Below are 24,777 nucleotides of genomic sequence, written 5' to 3' on the forward strand. Positions count from 1 at the left end.
ATGGTGAGGCTCTTTACAATCAAAGTCTCAGGGCACAAGTAAACTCCTCAGATGACCACATCAGAGCACATCACTGGTTCCTCCCCTCTACTTATCCAGGAATTTAGAGGTGGGAGGAGGATTCCAGACCAGCATGGGGACCTTAAGGGATCGAGACTCTCTTGACACTCACCTCAAATATATTCACAACACGGCACAGGAGCCCATCAGAGTGCTGGGCTTGCAACTTGGCTTTACGCTATGTGCACTGCTGAGCACTCCTGCATACAATACTACTACATACAGCTTATACTCTATCTCTCCTTTTTCATCTCTCCTCTGCACTCGCCTGCTGAGAGAAGAGTGAGAACAAAGTGTATTGGAGAACCTTGGAAAGAGAGGGAGAATGAAAGAGAGAGGGAAGGAGAGAGGGGTAGAGTGAAAAAGAGAGGTTGAGGGAAAGAGAGAGAGCAGGACAGAGAGAGCGGGAGAGATAGAGACAGGGAGAGAATGTGTTTGAAGGGCTGTAAGTCTGAGTGTGTTCTTTGCTCGCAAGGGAGTTTCATCGCTTTTACCATCAGATGTTGGGATTAATTTGGTCTAATTCCACCAGCCTGGGAGCCTGACGAGAGACAGTTAAGGTTTGTTTCACTGTTAAGGTCCTTAGTTGTTTTGTTTGTTTTGTGAGGATGAAATGCTACAATTACATAACAGAGATGTGGAGTAGTTATACCCACTGGGTTAATTTCACTGTTTCATTAAAATAATAATTGAACTGAATATTTTATCTTTACAAAGATAAGATAGATAATGAAAAGACAGTAAAGTGTGACAGTAACGAAATAAGAAATTACTGGTACAGTAGCAAACCAAATCTGTCTATATCACCACCCGAAAACATCCTACTAACATGACTCCAAACTCGATTAAGCCCCCATGGAGTATGCCGACATGGATTAAAAGATTGTTTTTATTGCATTCGAAGTGATAACATGCAGCAAGCAGCCCAGTCAGTCGTCTTTTGCTCAGTGATCTGTTCTGGATGATATTGATGCAAGTGGTGCAGGTATTCAAATTCCATATAAAGAATTGCACAGAATTCCATATAAAGCTCCATGGTTTTGTTTCTGTGTCTAGGTAAACACAAATACATGCAAGGAAGACAACGGCCTCGGTTTTCTTTCCTTTGACTTGCTGTTTTTATCTTTCCTTTCTAAATCCGGGTGAAGGCACCGTGTGCCCAAGTGCCGCTTTTTGCCTTCACTGCTGGTTTTTGCCTTCTGCATTAATAAAATATGAGAGTAGGCTACAATAGAATGTGTGACTCTCCACTTTCTTTAAAATCACTTAAAAACAAAACATGATTTTATTGCAAAGGCCGGGTTTTAGCACAGATATTGCTGACACGTGGTTTGTGCATTTATCTTTTACTTGCCTCAGCTCTACACATACAGTCAGGGCCGGCCCTAGCCTTTTGGGATGCGAATTTGGCTAGGGGATCCCCCCACTTTTTAGTTGACCCCATCTTTGGGGCGGAGAGAAAAAAAATATTACAGTGTTAAGTTATGTCCTGCAATTCTACACATCATGCCATGGTGATACAGAACATTTAGTTTTAAAGCAAATTTTCTGCAATTCTACACATTTGTGATCGGCCTCCTTGATCCGATCTTATGTAGAAACATAACTGTATTTTTTACATTGGATAAATGTAGAGACTCGGAGCTAGTATGGTATATCATACACTGCAGTTGAGGAACACCGGGAAAGTAATTCTGCTTTGAGACTTGTAACCCCACTTTTGAAAAAAAGGCCCTTGATTGTTTTGGGACACTTACTGGAGAGTTCTTCATTGTCTTCGTCGCCATTCAACATAGTTCACCCTTAGCCCCACCCATCTCTTTAAGGATTCACATGTAAGGCCATGTGCTAAACAGTGAGTATGGAAGTGTACAACCAAAGATCATGACTAAAGGCAGGTTTATATGACTTCCACATGTCTGTATAGAGTGGTTGCAGTGAAAACATGGAAATTCTATTGTTGTCTGAAAATCAAACTTGTCATTTTCATAATTAAGAACAAATTCTTATTTTCAATGACAGCCTAGGAACAGTGGGTTGCTCGGGGGTAGAACATCAGATTCTTACCTTGTCAGCTTGGGATTTGATCTTGCAACCTTTCAGTTACTAGTCCAACACTCTAACCACTAGGCTACCCTGCAGCCCCAGTGTAACCACAAAAACGACAGGCTGCATGACATCAGCAGACTGGGGGTCCAAAATAGCCTAACTGGTGAATTTTAACACCAATAAATCCATCTGTTTCGAAAGGAATTTAGTATATGTCAGTCTAGCAAACCAGGCAACTAAATGCAACTTTCTAGATAATGTTTTTTGTTCACTTCTAGCTTGTTGGAAGGTGGAAATGGTTCAGTGAAATGGTTACTTGCATAATGGGGTCTTTTGTTTGGACAATGAACCATAATCTGACCCTTTGGACACTGTGTTAACAAACCTCCAAACAAGCTTCAATGCCATACAACACTCCTTCCGTGGCCTCCAACTGCTCTTAAACACTAGTAAAACGAAATGCATGCTCCTCAACCGATCGCTGCCTGCACCCGCCTGCCCGACTAGCATCACTACTCTGGATGGTTCTGACTTAGAATATGTGGACAACTATAAATACCTAGGTGTCTGGCTAGACAATAAACTCTCCTTCCAGACTCATATTAAGCATCTCCAATCCAAAATTAAATCTAGAATCGGCTATTTCGCAACAAAGCATCCTTCACTCATGCTGCCAAACATACCCTCGTAAAACTGACTATCCTACCGATCCTTGATTTTGGCGATGTCATTCACAAAATAGCCTCCAACACTCTACTCAGCAAACTGGATGCAGTCTATCACAGTGCCATCCGTTTTGTCACCAAAGCCTCATATACTACCCACCACTGCGACCTGTATGCTCTCGTTGGCCGACCCTCGCTTCATATTCGTCGTCAGACCTACTGTTTCCAGGTCATCCATAAGTATTTGCTAGATAAAGCTCCACCTTATCTCAGCTCACTGGTCACCATAACAACACCCAACCATAGCACACACTCCGGGAGGTATATCTCACTGATCATCCCCGAAGCCAACACCTCCTTTAGCTGCCTTTCCTTCCAGTTCTCTGCTGCCAATGACTGGAACGAATTGCAAAAATCACTGAAGTTGGAGACTTATATCTCACTCACTAACTTTAAGCATCAGCTATCTGAGCAGCTCACCAATCGCTGCAGCTGTACACAGCCCATCTGTAAATAGCCCATACAACTACCTACCTCATCCCCATATTATTTTTATTTACTTTTTTGTTATTTTTCACACCAGTATTTGCACATCATCATCTGCACATCTATCACTCCAGTGTTAAGCTGCTAAATTGTAATTACTTCGCTACTATGGACTATTTGTTGCCTTACCTTCCTAATCTTACTCCATTTGCACACACTGTATATAGATTTTTCTCTTGTTATTAACTGTACTTTTGTTTATCCCATGTGTAACTCTGTGTTGTTCTTTTGTCTCACTGCTTTGCTTTATCTTGGCCAGGTCACAGTTGTAAATGAGAACTTGTTCTCAACTGGCCTACCTGGTTAAATAAAGTTGAAATAATTTATTTTTCTTTTTAATCCCAACTCATAACGTTACTACCCTTCATAGCTAGCTAACATTAGGCATGTTAATAGCAATGCAAATGGATCTGAGATACGACTAACATTACTACACAGATCATACACATAACGTTAGCTAGTGAGCCAGCCAGCCAGCCAGCTAGCATTAGCTAGCTAGCTAACAGTGTGCTTTAACTTGCAATGAAAATGACTTTCTGACATAATTAGAAAGATATAATATCTGAAAATGTAGCTAGCTAGACTCTCTTACCCTTATACATGGACGACCGCTTATCCCTCTCTGTCACGGATGCCATGGTTGCCCTTAGTTTGAAGATGTAATCCAGTTTTATACAACAGCCCTCTGTGTTCTCTTTTCAACTCCCCCCACATTTGCAATCAAACACCCGCATTTTCCCCTTAGGTATCATACTCTGCTCACACCAGGCATTCCACTGATTTCAAAACTCGGTCCTCCAGAAAGTGGAGAGCCACTTGTGCAGTTCTTCGTGATATCTTTCAAAAAATACGCTTTAGAAAGGATTACCTACACATAGTAAGCAGCTCATGTTATCGACAGAAGCGAGCTACATGGCAGACCAATCCGAACTCATCTCTCGGCATGTCCAGCTCTTCCATTATCTAAGCCAATCATGGCTAGCAGGAAGGTTCGTGGCTTTTTCCGTGGCTTAACCAACTAGGCTCGTAATTTAACAATTTTATTCATATTTACAGATAGCATACAAGTTTGTTTTTAAGGCACATGAAAGTTCACATGTTCCAGAAGGCATTTCTGCCCAAAAATGCATTTTGATATAAAAATATGCCTCTCATGTGAAGTAGTGATGCATGGCATATGCCTAGTTTCCTAAAACAAGTCACATTTTGTGATGGGGCAGATTTTTCTTTGCAGTTTTAAAACTAATTTCATGCGATTATACTCATTTTGCCATGGGGTGGAGATACATTTTTGCGGTTTAAAAGAACATTTCCTGCAATTCTACACATTTTGCTGTGATTATGCAATATCTGGGTGAGGGTGACTAACAAAATCAATGGGGGCCCCCTGGAGGTCAGGGCCCTTGTGCATGTGTCCTGCGTGCCCTGTTGGTAAATTGGCCAGGATTACTGCAAAGTTTAGATAGCTGGCAAGACTAATTTACCTATCAATCCAAAAAATTTGCTAATTGAGTGACTATCAGTGACCTACATAACAAGAAGAAAACTGCTGATGCACTACCAAATTTCCAAATTGCACCTTGTGTATTGTAATATGTATTGTAATATTATAACTGGTACATTGAGACCCTGACTGAGTTCCCTTGGTGGGGGGCCCCTTAGTGGCCACTTATTTTGCTTATTGGCAGGGCCGGCCCTGCATACAGTATGTAATGCAGTAAGTTGACTAACAACATTAAATAAGTTGGTCAACCCATAAAGATAACTTCAAATTCCAAATTCAAATTATAAACTGTGATTTAGCATTAAAACTGTCGGCAGTGGAGAGCCCAGTGATAAATTGTGTTGATATATTCCAAACCAGAATTCCTAAATTCTTCTACAACTGGGGCAGCAGAACTGGTTTGACGTCATGGGATGATTGATGACATTTGTGTTTGGGAGGATTTGCAAATGTTTCAGGGAGTGTGTGGTGTGTGTGAGAGAGAGTGATAATTATGTAGTAACATACAGTACAGATTGTTTAATGGTCCATAAGGGCATCTCAGACCATCCTTTCTTGGGGCTCCCGAGTTACTCTGTGATCTAAGGCAATGCATCTCAGTGCTAGAGGCGTTACTACAGACCTTGGTTCAATTCCAAGCTGTATCAAAACCAGCCGTGATTTGGAGTCCCATAGGGCCCAGTGTTGTCCGGGTTAAGGTTTGGCCGCTGTAGGCTGTCATTGTAAATAAGAATTTGTTATTAACTGACCTGCCTAGTTAAATAAAGGTTAAATAAAATAAAAAATTCTAGCCTCTGGTGATGTTTGTGCCTTTGACCATGACTTTAAAGATATAATAATTCTCTGAGGATAAATCATTACCGTACAGTATACAGGCCAGAGGGTCATATGTACGTGTTGATGCGTTAATGCCAACACTGTTTCTAGGCTTTGCTGGTTCATATTGGGTTCTATTTTATATGAAAAACGGACTCTTATGTAACACAATTTCAGTCGAACACAATACCATCTCTGAATATTGATCCAGCAACAAAAGTATTTTATGCTTTGCAATGGTCTACGTCCTTGTATGCCTTGTTCTTCGTTTCTATCTAAAAGTTGTGACACATCTCTCAATATAGAGATGGGGTGCACATGCAAAGAATACACGTTTGTTCTTGCTTGCTGTGGTCTTTTACATTTGAATTCAATATAGTACAGCCATCACAGAAGTTTCTGCCACTACCTTTCTCAAGGGATGCTGTTGAACATCTCACAACACATCTCTCAACCCAAAGGATACTACTGGTGGATTAGGGATGGCTGTCTTTTAGGGATGTGTATCTAACACTTTCAAGACAATTCGATACTTATATACACAAAATAAAAATATAAACATGCAAAAATGTCAAAGATTTTACTGAGTTACAGTTCATATAAGGAAATCAATCAATTGAAATGAATTCATTAGGCCCTAATCTATGGATTTCCCATGACTGGGAATGCATATATGAATCTGTTGGTCACAGATACCTTAAAAAAAGGTAGGGGTGTGGATCGGAAAACCAGTCAGTATCTGGTGTGACGACCATTTGCCTCATGCAGCGCGACACTGGAACACGTTGTCGCACACGTTGATCCAGAGCATCCCAAACATACTCAATGGGTGACATGTCCCAGTGAGTATGCAGGTCATGAAAGAACTGGGACATTTTCAGCTTCCAGGAATTGTGTTCAGATTCTTGCGACATGGGGCCATGCATTATCATGCTGAAACATGAGGAGATGGCAGGGGATGAATGGCACGACAATGGGCCTCAGGATCTCATCATGGTGTCTCTGTGAATTCAAACTACCATCAATAAATGAAATTGTGTTTGTTGTCCTTAACCTATGCCTGTCCATACCATAACCCCACTGCCAGCATGGGCTTCTCTGTTCACAACTGTGACATCAGCAAGGACAAAGAACATCCTGATGAGCTTCCCTGAGACTGTTTCTGACAGTTTGCGCAGACATTCTTCGGTTGTGCAAACCCACAGTTTCATCAATTGTCTGGGTGGCTGGTCTCAGACGATCCCGAAGGTGAAGAAGTCATATTTGGAGGTCCTGGTTGTGCGTGGTCTACAGTTGTGAGGCCGGTACTGCCAAATTCTCTAAAATTATAATGGAAGCTTATGATAGAGAAATTAACATTAAATTATCTGGCAACAGCTCTTGTGGATATTCCTGCAGTCAGTATGTCAATTGCACATTCCCTCAACTTGAGACATCTGTGGCATTGAGTTGTGTGACAAAACTGCACATTTTAGAGTGGCATTTTATTGTCCCCGGCACAAGGTGCACCTGTGTAATGGTTGTGCTGTTTAATCAGCTTCTGGATATGGCACTCCTGTCAGGTGGATGGATTATCTTGGCAAAGGAGAAATGCTCACTAACAGGGATGTAAACACATTTGAGCACAACATTTGGGAGAAATAATATTTTTGTGCTTATGGAACATTTATGGGATCTTTTATTTCAGCTCACGAGACCAACACTTTTATATTTTTATTCAGGATAGATAGAGTGCATTCGGGAAGTATTCAGGCCGCTTCCATTTTTCCACATTTTGTTATTCTAAAATGTATAATTTATTTGTATTTTTATCACTATACACAGTCAATATCCCATAATGACAAAGCAAAAACAGGTTTTTAGAAATGTTTGCAAATTTATAAAAATAATAAAAAATGGAAATACCTAATTTACGTAAGTATTCAGACCCTTTGCTATGAGACTCGAAATTGAGCTCATGTGCATGCTGTTTCCCTTAATCATCTTTGAGATGTTTCTTCAACTTGATTGGAGTCCACCTGTGGTAAATTCAACTGATTGGATATGATATGTAAGGCACACACCTGACTATATAAGGTCCCACAGATGACAGAGTATGTCAGAGCAAAAACCAAGCTATGAGGTCGAAGGAATTATCCGTAGAGCTCTGAGACAGGATTGTGTGAGGCACAGATCTGAGAAAGGGTATCAAAACAGCATTGAAAGTCCCCAAGAACACAGTGGCCTCAGTCATTCTTAAATGTAAGACGTTTGGAACCACCAAGATTCTTCCTAGAGATGGCCACCCGGCCAAACTGAGCAATCGGAGAGAAGGGCCTTGGCCAGGCAGGTGATCAAGAATCCGATGTTCACTCTGACAGAGCTCCAGAGTTCCTCTGTGGAGATGGGAGAAACTTCCAGAAGGACAACCATCTCTGTGGCACTCCACCAATCAGGCCTGTATGGTAAAGTGGCCAGACGAAAGCCACTCCTGAGTAAAAGGCACATGACAGCCATTTTGAAGTTTGCCAAAAGGCACCTAAAGAACTCTCAGACCATGTGAAACAAGATTCTTTGGTCTGATAAAACCAAGATAGAACTCTTTGGGTTGAATGCCAAACGTCACGTCTGGAGGGAACCTGGCATCATCCCTATGGTGAAGCATTCTGGTAGCAGCATCATGCTGTGGGGATGTTTTTCAGCGGCACGGACTGGGAGACTAGTCAGGATCGAGGGAAAGATGAATGGAGCAAAGTACACAGAGATCCTTCACGAAAACCTGCTCCAGAGCACTCAGGACCTCAGACTGGGTTGAAGGTTCACTTTCCAACAGGACAACGACCCTAAGCACACAACCAAGACAGTGCAGGTGTGCCAAGCTTGTAGCGTCATACCCAAGAGGACTCTAGGCTGTAATTGCAACCAAAGACGCTCCAACAAAGTACCGAGTAAATGTCTGACTATTTATGTACATTTGATATTTCAGTTTTACATTTTTAATACATCTGCAAAAATGTCTAAAAACCTGTTCTTGCTTTGTCATTATGGGGTATTGTATGTAGATTGATGAGGGGGACAAAAACAATGTAATCCATTTTAGAATAAGGCTGTAACGTAACGAAATGTGGTTTGAATACTTTTCGAATGTACTGTACATACAATAACGACAAGTTTCAGTTTGAAATTATTTGGTGCTATTCAGTTTCATTAGAGGAACGCATTGATGTGATTCAATAACATTTGTTGATTAAGATTTATTTCCCATGTGAATCCAAATCTGCTGCTGATGGAGCTCATGAGCTGCGGCTATGAGATGGATCGGCCTGAGCTAAATGTGTGTGTGTCCTAATGTCTATGGTGTATGTAGTCACCTGAGCTCAGCTAAGGGAGAATAGTGGGCCTCTACCACCCCACTATCAGATCAGGGGTGGCTGTCTGTTAAGTCACATGTTTGTGCAGTAAGGGGGTTGGTTGAGCACTCCTTTGCAGTATTAGTGCCATGCAGGCTCCCACTACACACACACACACACACACACACACACACACACACACACACACACACACACACACACGTCTGTTCTCATTAGGCCTTCTGCTCTGGAGGCAGAAACTACAGAAGACATCTCACATCAACTGTAAAATAACAGTGATGACTTATGATGGCCTACTCATTAAGTCAAACAATACTTTATAGGACACAACAATATAATTTGGATATGGATGCAGGTACTATAATCAACAAGATCATCCAACACGTCATCAGTCAGATGTTGTCATCATTCAGTGACCACTCAATCTCAGAAAGTGGGATATGGAATAGCCGAGTGTGGCACGATACAAGGACATTTTGTACAATCTTGGGACTTGCCTTCCAGACAGATAAGAACAGCGGGGGTTTAGCCTCCAGAGAATACATGGATGCACAATAACCTGTTAACCAAGGAATATAGCCTACCATCGCACAATGAAGGAGAGAAACTACTGTAAATTTGTATAAACCCGAAGCTAAAAATAAACAGGTCTGTTGAAGCAGATTTGAAGGGGGGAGGGATAGAAGTAAAGAGGGATGAGGGGTGGGATCAGTGGAAGTTGGCCTACAGCTGTCATTCAGTGCTATGCATACAGACGCTGCACTGTTAACAACTAACATTAGTATAGAAGAGGTGGACTGTTTAAGGAAGTTTTGACTGGTTCAGAATGCCACCATGGCACGTCGATAAGGCAGATGAAACAAAGACACAGACACAAGAGCACTTGGGGAACAGTTGCAGTATAACGTTGAGGTTTACTAGGGAAATACAAGAGGGGGATACAAACACATTTTAACATACAAGCATGACTGACAAGTGCAAAATTGATAACTGAAATGCATCTCAAAAGCTGGATTGACAGGAAATGGTACTAATTTGCATGCAGAATATACACTAACTTTAACAAGGATATTGATATGAACATGTATACATATTATTCAATAATGAAAGGTACTCACTTGTCAGTCACTCACAAAATGGAAAGGAAAACATAAGTTGGCCGCCCCATGCATTTACCAACAGGAATAAGGAAGACTGGAGGATGCTAATGAACAGAGTGGAGAGGGTTGGGGTGAGAGGCAATGGAGGGGCATGGCCAGAGGTTAAGGGTGAGGACATAAGCCTTCACAACAACTAGTGTGTAATGTCTTTGAAGGGGACTACAAAGTATCCCCTTCAAGTCAAAAGGTGACAGGAATTCTAGTTAATTATGCAATATGTAAACTATTCTCTAATCTCCAGTATGCAGTTGCTGTTAGAAATGCAGGAATGTCACATACTTTCTGCAAAGTTAATTAGAAAGTCAAAACCCTGACAGAGAACCTGGATCCTTGACATCTAGCTCTGGCACTGCCTCCTCCAGTTTCCTCCAGTCACTTCAAGTAAAATCAATGTTTGGACCAATATCCTGGATATATTGTATCTTTCATGCTCCCTTACAGTGATTTTTCTGGACGTGGAGTCTTGTCATTTTTGCTCATCTCCCTTTCCTCTGTGTGTGTGACTTTGTTTGATGTCTGCTCCTGCTCCACTAACTTCACATAGCCTGACTCGCAGAATTAAATGCACGCCAGAGGACCAATTTGCTCATGTTTCATTTTTCCGGAATCATTATCCGTAAAATCCCTCCGGTAAGATACTGTCAAGGTTGACTAGACGAACATAGAAAGTGCATTTTGACCTCAAAATGAGTAGATATAATCGGAGCAGAGTTTGTTAATAATGATGATGAGTTACTGATGTGCCAGTTATAAGATTGGGACTGTATGAAGTACTGCTGTTGATTTCAATGCAGTACTTTGTATGTAACCTCGTCCCCAGGCTATATTGCTACCACATATAGAAAGAGAGACAGGTTCAATTGGCTGGTGGATAAGATTATTTTCCATGTTGTCTTGTAACTACTTTAACTGCATTGTAAAGTAAGCCCATGTCTTCCCTCTTTCCACCAGGTAATGAGGACTAGTTAAGTGAGAAGCCAAACATCCTGGAGACCAATCTACCCATGTCACCACAACATCCTCCTGTCCCTTTCTTCATTGGATCTGCAACCCAGCTGCTATTGTCTCACTGACAGTCTCTCAGTGGAATTCAACTGAGATACTCCACTGCCCAGATTGCCAATGATTACAAGGAACGGTCTGCTGTTGGTCTTTTGGTTTCTCTTGGACAAAGGTTTCCTGGCTCCCCTCCACGCTCCGCCCCAAAGCAGGATGGGAAGAGAGCAACACCTGAGGGGTGTGGAAGGACTGGGACTGAGGAAACATGTGGCGTCAGGGGTTCAGAGGGTGAAGAGAGGATGGGTGTGGAACCAGTTCTTTGTACTGGAGGAATATATGGGATCGGAACCACAATATGTTGGAAAGGTAAGGCCACCATCATTTTAAAGCATTCATTCAGACTTATCTATATGAACTTTCCCACAGTAGGTTGGGGAAAAAAGGCAACATAAGTTCAAGGTTAAGGTTCTCTAAGACTAATCCATGTAAACCTCTGTCTTTATTCTTGTGATGACAGTTTGAGGTCAGAAATCAAACTGAGGAGTTTGAAGGCTTGTGCCTCTGTCCGTTAAGACTTAAAGAATATAGGAATGCAAGCAGCACGACACGAATCACATCTAATTGCTTGAGCTGCTTGATCGCTTCTGACTGTGATTTTGCAATTTTCTCAGCATCGGCTCTAATTATCCACACACAGAGGAAGTGAAAGGGATTTTTGGGCAGTTCCAAATCAAATTTTAAGAGGCATTAAGAACCATTCTGGAATCTGGCACTTCCAGCTCAAATGAAATAATGGCTTAGATTGACTTGTCAGCTGCTGATGCCAAAGACATCTACCACCGCCTTTCTCAGCACGCACAGTCCCGCTGGATGTGTTTCTGTTGGCTGAGAAAGGAAGGATGGGAAAGTCGCATCCACACATTGTCAAACAGATGCTACAATTACTGAGTGATTCCCTCCTCACAGTGGGTGCATCCCCCAAATGGAATGTAACCAGTGTCTGAATGTAACCAGTGTCTGTGTTGAGAATGAGGATGGCAGAAGTCGTAACCGACCAGCCCTGAGACCACTGATTCATCTGTTGCTGGTTAATAGGGTACAGTGTGAAGGATCAGGACCTTGATTATCACTGTGAGCTGCATGTTTGGAAAAGGGAACAAAAACCAAATCTGGCTTGAAAACCATCTGACTGCCAGTTCATGAATCCCCCTCCAGCTAGAGAGAGGTGTCTAATGGTTTCTGTTACTCTATTTAGAAAACCCACAGAGGCATATTACAGTATAACATGGTAACTTGCACCTGGAGACTTTCCTCAGCCATTGAATTGGTTATTGTTTCTATATCGCCTTTGTAAAGAGATTTAGCAAGACAATGCTATGATTTATAAACAGACACAAATGAGCCTTCACAACTTTGAATTTACCAACAGGTAATGGCCACAGCCTTCCTGGCTAAAACAGGAGATAAAGCATTTTCTACCATTAATCGCACACCTTTGTGTGAGCATTTTGAAGACAGAAAATGACTGCACCACTGATCCACGTTGCCGAAAGCTCCTCTGCTGGGTTTGTTCCCATGTATTATGCAACTGTAGAGGCAGACACAGACAAAGCTGACCAGCTAAGAGTGAAAGACCTACATTTAAACACCAGCTTGCCTTGTGCCCCTGGATCTGACATTCAGCAAGCCTTATGGGGAAAACAGCTATATGCAACTGTACTCTTTACAATTAAAAAGTCTGCTACTGGGCCCCGTACTAAGAAAATGCCATCTGCAAGGAAGACTGAGCTAGTGGGCTTGTCTGGTCTGAGCTAAAACACACTAAGCTTCTCTCTAGTCTAAATCACTGTGTTAAATTGTTTGTGGTACGGATGATCATTTAAGCATTCTTGTTGTGTCTCTCAAGGATAGACACTCCTCAGTTTGAACTACAACATATCACTTAGATTATCATATTATTTTGCATTGCATGTTTGCAGTTACAAAGTAGGAAACCAGTATATGTATAGCCACTAGCCCATGACTATGTATTGCAGAGAAATGCTGCATCAGATAATAAACAGATTATAATTTTCTTCCATCATGAAAAAGGCTCACCTCTCAAACCTTGGTCAAGGATATATCGACCCCTTGCCAAATATTCCTTATTGGTGAATAACCTTTTACAATGAGACGTTATTCACATACAGGGGAACCAGTAAGATCAATTATCAGACAGACAGAACCACAGGTTGTATCATAATATATGGATTCAGCTAAATATCAACACCTCATTCTTTTCTATATCTGCCTAATGCCGACAGATACCCCCATCCCAACACTGCTTTGTACTCAGGAAACAAGCGATTCCTCTACATTATAGCACTGGGTGGATACTGTTAAATATTCTATTAATGTTTATTTCCTCCCGATTTATTTTAATCCAGACATTGCTCCTGTGGAGGTTTCATTCGATTTTATTCGTGTACCACAAATTCCATTAATATCTGATTCACCTTAAAACTCATTATATCCGAACCCACTGTCAAGAGTAAAATCGTGTTCTGCCTGCTGAATGAGGTACATCAGACGGTGAGGGAATGGACATAAAACAATGTAATGAGTGAACGTGTCTTGAGATTCAGCCCTCTGATTTAATTACATTCAATTCACTGACTTTCTAAATAAACCATTAATCTCATGGATAGAAAGGGTTTTATTGTCCCCTGCATACTGAAACTGAATGGACAACCTGTGTCCCAAATGGCATCCTATTCACTATATAGTGCACTACTTTTGACCAGAACCATATAGGCCCTGGTCAAAAGTAGTCCACTACATAGGGTAGGGGTCGGCAACAGGCAGAAACAGGCGTGGCCCCCCAAAGTTTTTAGTAAAAAAATCACAAGGAATTGAGAAAAGAAATGTATTTAGGAAAGTATTCCCAATAATAAAGAAATAGACATATGTGATCATGTCTCAATGTAATCAAGGTATGAAATTATTCTTATTTTCAAATAATTGTGGTCAATTTGCAATGTGCAAATTATTATAATTGTGGTCCAGCCCCATGACCAAAAATCGTCCCGTGGCTGAATTTAGTTGCCAACCCCTGACATAGGGAATATATTGGGACTCATCCCATTTTATCGTTATTGTTGTGGCTCATGGATGATCTACTATGTAAAACTTAAGCCTTGCCATCCACCCTAAGTAATACATCCCTTTATGGGTTAACCAAGCCACAGGTCAACTAAAGGATGTCTTCATTGACTCGAGGACTGTGCTCTGCCATTATATGTATCTATCTATCAAGGGCACAGCATGTCCTCAGCATTTCCATATGGTCAGTGACGGTTGGAAGGAAGGAATGAGGAGGAGGAAATAGACACAGCTCAGCAACAAAACTCTGTCCCCTTGTCATCCATCAAACAAGCCACAGTATGCACTTATGCTCAAGTCACATAAAGATCTAGGCCAAGTACATGTGTATTCCTACTTTGATTCACTGACAAATACAACATGTTTTCTCTATGCAGCTTCACACTGATCTGGACAGGGGCGACAGTGACGTGAAGTACACTCTATCAGGAGAAGGAGTCGGAACCATCTTCACCATAGACCAGACGACAGGTGACATCCATGCCTTGATGGGTTTGGACCGAGAGGTGAAATCTTACTACACGTTACGAGCCCAGGCTGTGGACATGAACACAGGCAGGCCTCTGGAGCCTGAGTCTGAATTCATCATAAAAATTCAAGACGTCAATGACAATGAACCCAAGTTCTTGGACGGCCCATACACAGCCAGTGTCCCAGAGATGTCACCAGGGGGTAAGAAAGGCACCTGTAATCTACTTTTTGGCTCATACAAATCCATATGGAGTAAAGCTATGATGACAATTGGACATTAAGCTACACTAGAGTATTTGAAGGGAATCCTGTAGGAATACAGGCCTAGTTCTACTGTCTATGAATTTGACCTTCATAGAATCATATGATTGAGATCTGACTCCAATTGAAATGATAGGCAAAGGTTGTTGTTGCTTGGTTTAATTTCAAGTCATGGAAATCAGGTGACATTGGTGTTTTTGTGTTGGAATGTTTCTGCAGTGGAAAGGAATAAAGTCCATTATTTTCTACAAAAAACACACATTGAAAGCAGGTGACATTCATTCACAGTTTATTGTGGTGGACTGGACTCAACAAATGTTGCTAGTCTCAAACAAACCGTGCCATTTTTGTAAACGTTTGCAACGCGCACTGATCACCATGAGCAGTGGTAGAAACCTAAAGATTGCTAACAATTTGGCCTAAAGCCAAACATTTTCAGTCTTTATATGATACATTCCATGTCCATGTTTAAGTGGTACAAAATGATTAAGTGGTACAAAACACTGAATTGATATTAAATCAAAGTTAAAGCAGTTAGTTCTCCTACCTCTTTTGAGCATGGTATCCATATTAAGTCCCAATAAGAGTTGAGTCAGTCTCAGTAAGGATTTGAGTCTTTCCTACTTGCCTATCTTCATTTCCTAAATCCCTTTCCTTATTTCCTTTCCTAGATTCCTTTCCTCCTTTCCTAAACCCATTCCTTCTTTAATTTACTAGCTCTCTTTTCTCCTTTCCTTTCCTAGATTTGTTTCCCACCTTTTCTAGCTTCCTTACGTATTTTCCTTTCCTAACTCCTTTCCTCCTATAGGTTCTAGGCTTATTTTCCTCCTTTCCTAGATTCCTTTCCTAGCATCCATTCCTAGTATAATTTCCTAAAATGTTTTCCTTAATTCATTTCCTTGCCTGTATCCTTATTTCCTTTCCTATCTTTCTTTCCTATTTTCCTTTCCTAGCTCTTTTTCCTCCTTCCTAGAAAAAGGAGCTAGTAAAGGAGGAAAGGAAGCTATGAAAGGATAGGAGGAAGCGGAGCTATAAAATCAAAGGATGGGAGGAAAGGAAGCTAGAACAGGAGGAAAAGAAAAGGAGCAGGGAAACCAAAGGAGGAGAGGAAAGTAAAGCAAGGTTTCAAGGAAATTAAACTAGGAAATGAGGAAAGAAAGATAGGAAAAGGCAGAAAGGAAGCTAGCATAGGAGGAAAGGACATTTTGTTAATAAAGTAGGAGGAAAGGATTATGCAAAGAGAGTGCACATGTGGTATGTGGTAAGGATTCACCAGCTCCAGTACATGTTAATAGTATTGGCTTTAATGAGAGGCCAGTTTTTTGGTGACAGGACAGTTTTAGTGATAACCAATGGAGTCATACTGACACATTATCAGTAACCACAGGCAAGGTGGTAGCATGATCATCATATATTTATTACTCTCATTATGCTCTAAAGAAATGTACGTACATGTAACGTGTGTCACTGTGCTGCTACCGGCTTCTCTTTTGCCACTGTCCCTGTCCCCTTACTGGGCTCAAATAAGTGGTCCTCTGGTTGCAAACAAACGTGACCGCCCACCTGATAAACAGACCAGGGGTGCATTCAGCAGGATGCAATGTTTTGGTGCGTTCAGATAGAAATATGCTATGTAGAACAAACACCCCTCTCTGACATGTAGAAAAAGGAATCACTTTGTCTCTACTCGTGGCATATCCACAATGTTCAGCAATGTTTGGCTACTGAAAGAGGCTTTATTTAGCATTGGCAGCGCCATTAATGACTGAAACTATTTTTAAATAATCAACTGGATGGGACTTCCTATGGGTTAAGGAAGGATCCCATGATTCCATCCAGGTCATCGGGAGGGATCAGCCAATTAATTATACTTGTGAGCAAACATTCCATAACTGCAGGTGGCAGTAAATCGCAAACCTTGGCTTTATACCTGTTCAAACAACACACACCAGGGGGAAGTATGCACTGTTACAGTTTGTTTACCTACTCAGAAGTAATAGAAGAAGAAAATGTACCACTTCAAAATGAAGATGGCCTCAATGGCGCTGTCCGTGCTCTCACAGATGCCATAATGATACAGATACAATGATGCAATGTCTATGATACCATGTCCTAAGTCTATGCGGAAATTACTGACAATCGCGCAACTGTGGCCACAAATACTCACCCACGCTCTAGGATGCACACACAGTAGAGCACACATGAGCGGTCAGTGAAGGAACAGGAGCTTGCTGAGGGGAGCACGCCTCTTAATAATGTCCGGAACGGCGCAAATGGAAACCATGTATTTGATGTATTTGATACCATGCCACTAATTCCACTCCAATTATTACCACAAGCCTGTTCTCCCCAATTAAAGTGCCACCAACCTCCTGTGGTGAAAGCGCAGAAACACAAACAAAAGAAACAAGGATATGAATATTAAATAAGAAAACCTCTACCTCGTGCTTTGCACTAAAGACCTAGTCTATATATTAGTTATGCCTGCTTAATATGCATCATGTACTTTATTCAATAATTTTGTTGGTGACATAACTTCTCCCATCTTTTTGTCTGATAAATACAATTTCGTAAAGTTATCTTAACAATTAGGTTTTAAAACCATCATCTCTTAATTCTCATGAAGTCTAAACTCCATGTAGAGGAAGCTTCAGATTCAACCTTTATCAAAAAAGTTCAGCCAAGTTGTCAATATCTTGCTTTGAATTACATTAGATATCCTATAGCAGGGGTACTATTTGAGAAGGTCCGGTCACATACACTTCCTAGTATCAGGTATGAAGGTAAGAACCAGATGCAGACAACGTCAAATTAACAATGGTTTAATAATCCAACAGGGGCAGGAAATAGACAGGTCAAGGCAGGCAGGGGTCAGTAAACCAGAGGTTGGGCAACAGTACCAGACAGCAGGCAGGCTCAGGGTCAGGGTAGGCAGAGGTCAATAATCCAGAGGTGGGGCAACTGTACCGGACAGCAGGCAGGCTCAGGGTCAGGGCAGGCAAGGGTCAGTAACCAGAGGTTGGGCAACTGTACCGGACACCAGGCAGGCTCAGGGTCAGGGTAGGCAGAGGTCAATAATCCAGACGTGGGGCAAAGGTACAGGTTTGGCAGGCAGGCTCAGGGTCAGGGTCAGGGGTAGACAGTGTGGTCAGGCAGGCGGGCTCAGAGTCAGAACAAGCAAGGGTCAAAACCAGGAAGGTGAAAAAAAGAGAGACTGGGAAAAGCAGGAGCTGAGACACAAAAACGCTGGTTGATTTGACAAACAAGACGAACTGGCAACAGACAAACAGAGAACACAGGTATAAATACACAGGGGATAATGGAGAATCTGGGCGACACCTGGAGAGGGGTGGAGACAATCACAAAGAGAGGTGAAACAGATCAGGGTGTGATACCTACTGCAGGTGGCAGAGCATTTTTCCCCCCGCTGTTTAAAAGCTAATTTCCTGAAATTCTATGCATTCCTACATGTCTTATGTGTGTTTACATGATAGCAGTTTTTTTTTTGATCTGGTCCGCGGTCCACCAGTTCAGTATGGAGGTCCTATGGCCTATGTAGGTTACATTGCATGCCAGAATTTGTCAATTATATCATTACATTTTTAATGATTCATTCAAAATAATCATGTACTATTTTTAAGACGTAATGCTCGAAGTGATGAAAATAACACTATTTATTAACAATTTCCTTCCTTTTGTCTCTGTATGATGGACAGGTACTTTTGTAATGCAGGTGACTGCCACAGATGCTGATGACCCCTCCTATGGGAATAGTGCACGGATCGTCTACAGTATCCTACATGGACAGCCTTACTTTTCAGTCGACTCCAAAACTGGTGAGATCACAACATAGTTGAAATCAAAGCACATCCACAATGTCAAATGCAGAGATTTGAAAACCAAAGCGTTAAATGTGTAACCGGCCTTTACAATGGCAAAATGTAAAGCTGTACCCCTGCAATATGTGATTATTGTAAATACTTTGAGATTATATTGCAGCTGAAGTTGGACTGAGAGTATAGGGGAACACATTGAATCAGGATTACTCGTTGTCGGTGGCAACGACCCTTTAGTACCCGAACCATGTGACCCTTTAGTACCCGAACCATGAGACTCACTCTTGATCAAACGCTATTCATACAGGTAGAACCACTATTAGGTCAGATTAGTATTTGCACAGTGTCAAAGGTCTCCCTTTGTTACACATCTGTGTAGGATGTCATAATTCTCCCAAATGAATGCATGAGTCAAAATCCACCTCATCTCTCTTCCTTCCACGAACATCAAAGGGGATACAGTCTCTTATAATCACAACTCATCTCTCTTTCTCCACCTCACTACTCTTTACTCTTGCTTGCCTCTCTCTCACACACACACACACACACACACACACACACACACACACACACACACACACACACACACACACACACACACACACACACACACACACACACACGCACTCTCTCACATCTTCTCTGTTGGTTTTTGTGACCTTGAACAGGGGTTATTAGAACTGCGTTGCCTAACATGGACCGTGAAGTGAAGGAGCTTTACCAGGTCCTTATTCAGGCAAAGGATATGGGCGGTCAGCTGGGAGGACTAGCCGGAACCACCACCATCAACATCACCCTCAGCGACGTCAACGACAACCCACCCAGGTTTTCAAAAAGTGTGCCAATTTGCATTTTAATGACTATGGTTTTGTTTGCTATTACCCAATCAATTTAACAATATTGTGGGCACTGAAAGGGAATCTTACTGCACAAATGGGATCTCATCATATCTCTAGGCAACTAGATGTTACTTTAATAATTAGCTAGTGTAAGTGTTAATCAATTATAATTAGGTAATTCATATTTGTATGAGCTGATCACCAGTGAAGTGATACTTGTATAAATAGGCTTCACATTATTAAAAGAGGGTAAAGTGAGTCTCTGGCCCTTACATAAAACTAGAGACTTGAGACTTGACTCATACAAGAAGCAGCCAATAATAATATTTTATATGTCTACATTTGAATCTATTCTTACTGTACGGCAGGTATATTCCACCTCAGGGTCCCAGAGTCTTCGTTAGTGGGCTCAGCAGTGGGGAAGATCAGAGCTCATGACCTGGACTCTGAGAAGAATGCAGAGGTGGAATATTCTATCGTTCCTGGAGATGAAGGACACATGTTTAACATCACCTCCAACGGGCACAGTCAAGAGGGAATCATAGTCCTCAGTGAGGTAGGAATTAACAACCCTTCACCAATCACTTTATTTTACTTGATCCCTTTTACTCTATGTTGAGGAAAGGTCCACAAATGATCTCCATCGCGCTTTGTTTTGGGCCAGTTTCTCAAGTAAGAATTGCAGGTCTGTTATGATAGATCATGAGCAAAGCTGTGCTCATTTAGATAATTAAACTAACATACTACTTAGGCCTTGGAATATTAATAGATAATTGCTGCATATATCCTTTTTGTCACACCCTGATCAGTTTCACCTGTCCTTGTTATTGTCTCCAACCCCTCCAGGTGTCGCTTGTTTTCCCCAGTGTATATATCCCTGTGTTTCCTGTCTCTCTGTGCCAGCTCGTCTTGTATGTTTCCAAGTCAACCAGTGGTTTTCCCGTTCTCCTGCTTTTTGCATTCGCCTTCTTCCAGTCCTCCCGGTTTTGACCCTTGCCTGTTTCTGGACTTTGTACCCGCCTGCCTGACCTTTCTGCCTGCCTTGACCACGAGCCTGTCTGCCACTCTGTACCTCCTGGACTCTGATCTGGTTTTGACCTTTTTTCCTGTCCAGGACCATTCTCTTGCCTACCCCTTTGGATTAATAAACATTGTAAGACTCCAACCTGCCTCCTGTGTCTGCATTTGGGTCTCGCCTTGAGCCTTGATACAACCACAAACCATCATCAGAACCTAACCATGAGGAAATATGGAGAAATTGATGATCCCTATTTTCTGGCAGTCTAAAAATGTATTTTGATATTTTCTTCAGGAAAGTGCTTGGATGTGTTTTGGTTTAGCCTAAAATGAATACATTTGAGGCTATGATCAGACAACACAACTCCTGATGGGATGTGACAAGCAGGAATCCCTTTAGAAATCCCCTTTACAACGGCTTCTTCTCTCTCTCTGTGGCCCACAGACTCCCAAATACTGGTATCCTATCTTCACATAAGTGGATAGTTGCACCAAAGCATTTTGAACTGGGTTTGAGTGCATGTCTGGGCTGGGATTATATTATTATTCACAGATGGGGTGTGTATCTTGCAGCTCTGTGAGTTACCTCGATATACTGCAAGTACATCAAAGCGCTACTTGCACTTGTCTGGATGTTGACAATGAACATTCAAAACATTAGGCACTTTCTTGCAAATACATAGTGGGACTATACAAAAGCACTTTTGGCTTCTGAAATTTTAGAGCCATCTATTTGTAGCTGTTTGTATCATAGCCATCCTTGTTAGTGATCTGTTTCTTCCTGCTCTCTATCTGGTCCTGCTAAAACAGCACCTGTAAAACTGTGAAAGCCCAGGTGATGGAGGAAAGTATGCAAAATGGCTGATTTGGAGAGGGCTCAGCCAAAGTTTGCCACAGTTTGTGACAAGAGGTTTTGGAAGAGTAACCGTTTCAAGGGATAATCGACCCCGTCAATATAAAAGATTATAGTGAAACGATAGATAAACCGTCTGTGGGATTCAAATGGCCTCTAAATGTATTTATGTGTCAAGATATTGGGTCTATACTTTGTTTCTACATTGGACAGTGCTGGATTTAGTTTAGGCCTGAATGCACGCCCAATTTATGATATGCTTCAAGACTCCAGGAGTTACAACCAAAATAGCACCAAAGCGATTATATTTAAAAAACTGTAGTATGCAGGAAGTCAAGCACTTTGATATGGAAATGTCAAACCTTTATACGTTAGAATATCAACCACAGTCATCTATTTTATTGATTTTAGATAATATTATCTCTTTCCAAGCCAAACTCTGGCATATTCCAAAAACAGTTTTTACCATGTAGGTTATCAGTGAATTTTAAAAAGTGTTCCATCACACGTGAAGTGGGAGGTTGAGGTGCTATGCTTACCCATGGATCTCCTTGATGATGAGTCAGGCACCTAGGAGGGCACAGTAAAAACCGCAGGAGCTTCCTGGCACAAATACTGTAATTGACACCTCTGTGCCGTTAATAAGAAGGAATTGTCACTAGGTTGTGGGTGGGAGGTGGGAGGTAGAGTAAGAGGATATAGGCCCAAACCAAAAACGGATGGCTTCACTTTCCAGATAAGGAATATTGTCCCTGCTAATTTGCAATGTTGCAAGAATTGTGTTCCCTGCAGGTAACGCTGAGCGGTGCTTTTTGGATGGGATGGCACACATGCTGTGGTGTCTATCCTCCTGCATCTCCTGCACAGTCCTGTTGTCTGTCTGGTTGTTATGCAGTCAGCAGGGTGGCTGCCCATTCCGCAGACAACCAGGCTTTTGCATGTGTGTGTCTCAGACAGGGACTGCTGTGTGTGTGTTGACAGTGAAAACTGCTCTGCTGTCAACGCTAACTAGGGACCCAGCTGAGTTAATGTGAGACTGTAAAATAGGGTCAGAAAGCGGTTCTCAAAGTGTCTCCATGAAAATGTGTTAAAACCCCAAACATTGGGGCTTTTCAAGTCTCAAATTGCTTAAAAACTGAGACACTGAAGAACATGTGTCTGTGTTGATAAAAGAACATTGAATCCAACTATTTTTTACCCATTTAACATAAATCAATCAGTTAACGTGCATATTTCCATATCAAAGTGCTTGACTTCCGTGTCTGTTGAGCATACTAAACCTAACAGAGGTGTTAACAAACTGAACCAAGCACTATTTTTGACCATTGCACACAGTATATTCATATCACAGAACATTGACATGAAATGCATTCTGATTTTGACGATGTGAATGATTTTATAAATACTGATTCTATGTTGATTTGATTACTATGAATAATAAATGCATTTCACCTTTCATTCATTCTCTTTCAGCATCTCGACTACGAAACCAAAAGATCATACACCTTTAAAGTGGAGGCCTCCAACGCTCACCTGGATTCCCGGTTCCTGCACCGGGGCCCCTTCAAAGACACTGCCACCGTGAAGGTCAACGTGCTGGATGTGGATGAACCCCCTGTGTTCACTAAGACCTCTTACACCATAGATGTGTATGAGGACACCCCTGTGAGCACCATCATTGGATCTGTTACAGCGCAGGACCTAGATGCAAGTACCAGTGCAGTTAGGTAAGGACTCTTGAATATATTTATACATACATGTATAGTAAGTCCTATTTACCTACTGTATGGTTCATCAAAAGGTGATTCATCAAGGCTGGTGTTGAGCAATGGGACCATGATGGATTGAGGTATTTTCCAATTGGGCACCTGCATCCGGCACCTTAAATGGCAAAAAGAAAAAGCTGTCAACATAGATCAACTTTACTGTATCTATTTAGCGAGATGGGAGCATTTTGGTCTGGTGACTGGAGTGTTGGATGTTTGATTTAACCAACAGAGACACACTTTGCTCCTCAGAGTTTATGAACACTGACAACTAATATACATTTGACTTGTTGTTTTTCTTCTTCCAAATGTTTTTCAAATACAGTTGACTTCCACTCTGTTGGTGTTGAGAGACAGAGCGTGAGATGCAGGACATCTCTTGCACAAGAACATACAAATACGTTGTGGCCCAGCAGTGTTTTTTGTTATCGATGAATATTTAATGTCTTGCTAGAAATAGAGGAGGCAGTAATTCACCTTGCACAAAAAGGCCATCTTTGTGATGTCTGCTTAATATTTTAAAGCATTACATTTGTCATTGTTTTCATGGGACATGAAAAACATAAACATACTAGAATGCTGATCAGAACACAACCACATGGCATTATGTTCCCTATATAGTGCACTTCTTTTGATCAGGGTCTGGTCATAAGAAGTGCACTATATTGGGAATAAGGTGCTGTTTGGGACGCATCCCTAGTTTCTACATGAAAAGAGAGTGATTATTCTTCTGTGTAATGTTTGCGGTCATTGCCTGGATCTTTATTTGAGTAATCGTTAGGACATTTCTCCTTCGGGACCAATACATTATTTAGGCCTATCTATCTCTGTAGACCTATTACATTCAGATGTTCTATTACAGTGCCTTCAGAAAGTAGTCACACCCCTTGACTTTTTCCACATTTTGTTGTGTTACAGCCTGAATTTAAAATAGTTTAAATTGAGATTTTGTTGGTCACTGCCCTACACACAATACCCCATAATGTCAACGTTTTTTTCAAAATGTTTACAAATTAATAAAAAATGAAAAGCTGAAATATCTTCGGTCAATAAGTATTAAACCCCTTTGTTATGGCAAGACTAAATACACTTAGGAGTAAAAATGTTCTTAACAAGTCACATAATAAGTTGCATGGACTGGATGTTTTTTGAATGACTACCTCATCTCTGTACCCCACACATACAATTATCTTCAAGGTCCCTCAGTCAAGCAGTGAATTTCAAAGACATATTTAACCACAATGAGGTTTTCCAATGCCTCGCATGATAGGGCACCTTGAATATCTCTTTGAGAATGGTGAAGTTATTCATTATACTTCGGATGGTGTATCAATATACCCAGTCACTACAAAGATAAAGGCGTCCTTCCTAACTCAGTTGAGAGGAAGGAAACAGTTCATTGATTTAACCATGAGGCCAATGGTGACTTTCAAACAGTTAAAGA

At 41.4% G+C, this 24,777-nt stretch overlaps 1 protein-coding gene across 1 annotated transcript in view; it reads left to right on the top strand.

Moving 5' to 3' along the window:
• Window positions 1–462: 462 nt before the first annotated feature.
• Window positions 463–24,777, top strand: part of LOC115113951 (cadherin-12-like) — a 33,302-nt gene continuing 8,987 nt past the window's right edge. The window contains exons 1-7 of the mRNA XM_029641886.2: window positions 463–620; window positions 11,102–11,515; window positions 14,668–14,962; window positions 18,739–18,858; window positions 19,527–19,694; window positions 20,066–20,253; window positions 23,041–23,294. Of these exons, the coding sequence (XP_029497746.1) occupies window positions 11,273–11,515; window positions 14,668–14,962; window positions 18,739–18,858; window positions 19,527–19,694; window positions 20,066–20,253; window positions 23,041–23,294 (1,268 nt within the window). The 5' untranslated portion in view covers window positions 463–620; window positions 11,102–11,272. The remainder of the gene's footprint in view (window positions 621–11,101; window positions 11,516–14,667; window positions 14,963–18,738; window positions 18,859–19,526; window positions 19,695–20,065; window positions 20,254–23,040; window positions 23,295–24,777) is intronic.

Source organism: Oncorhynchus nerka, linkage group LG9b (genome assembly GCF_034236695.1).
Source record: "Oncorhynchus nerka isolate Pitt River linkage group LG9b, Oner_Uvic_2.0, whole genome shotgun sequence".
NCBI lineage: Eukaryota > Metazoa > Chordata > Actinopteri > Salmoniformes > Salmonidae > Oncorhynchus > Oncorhynchus nerka.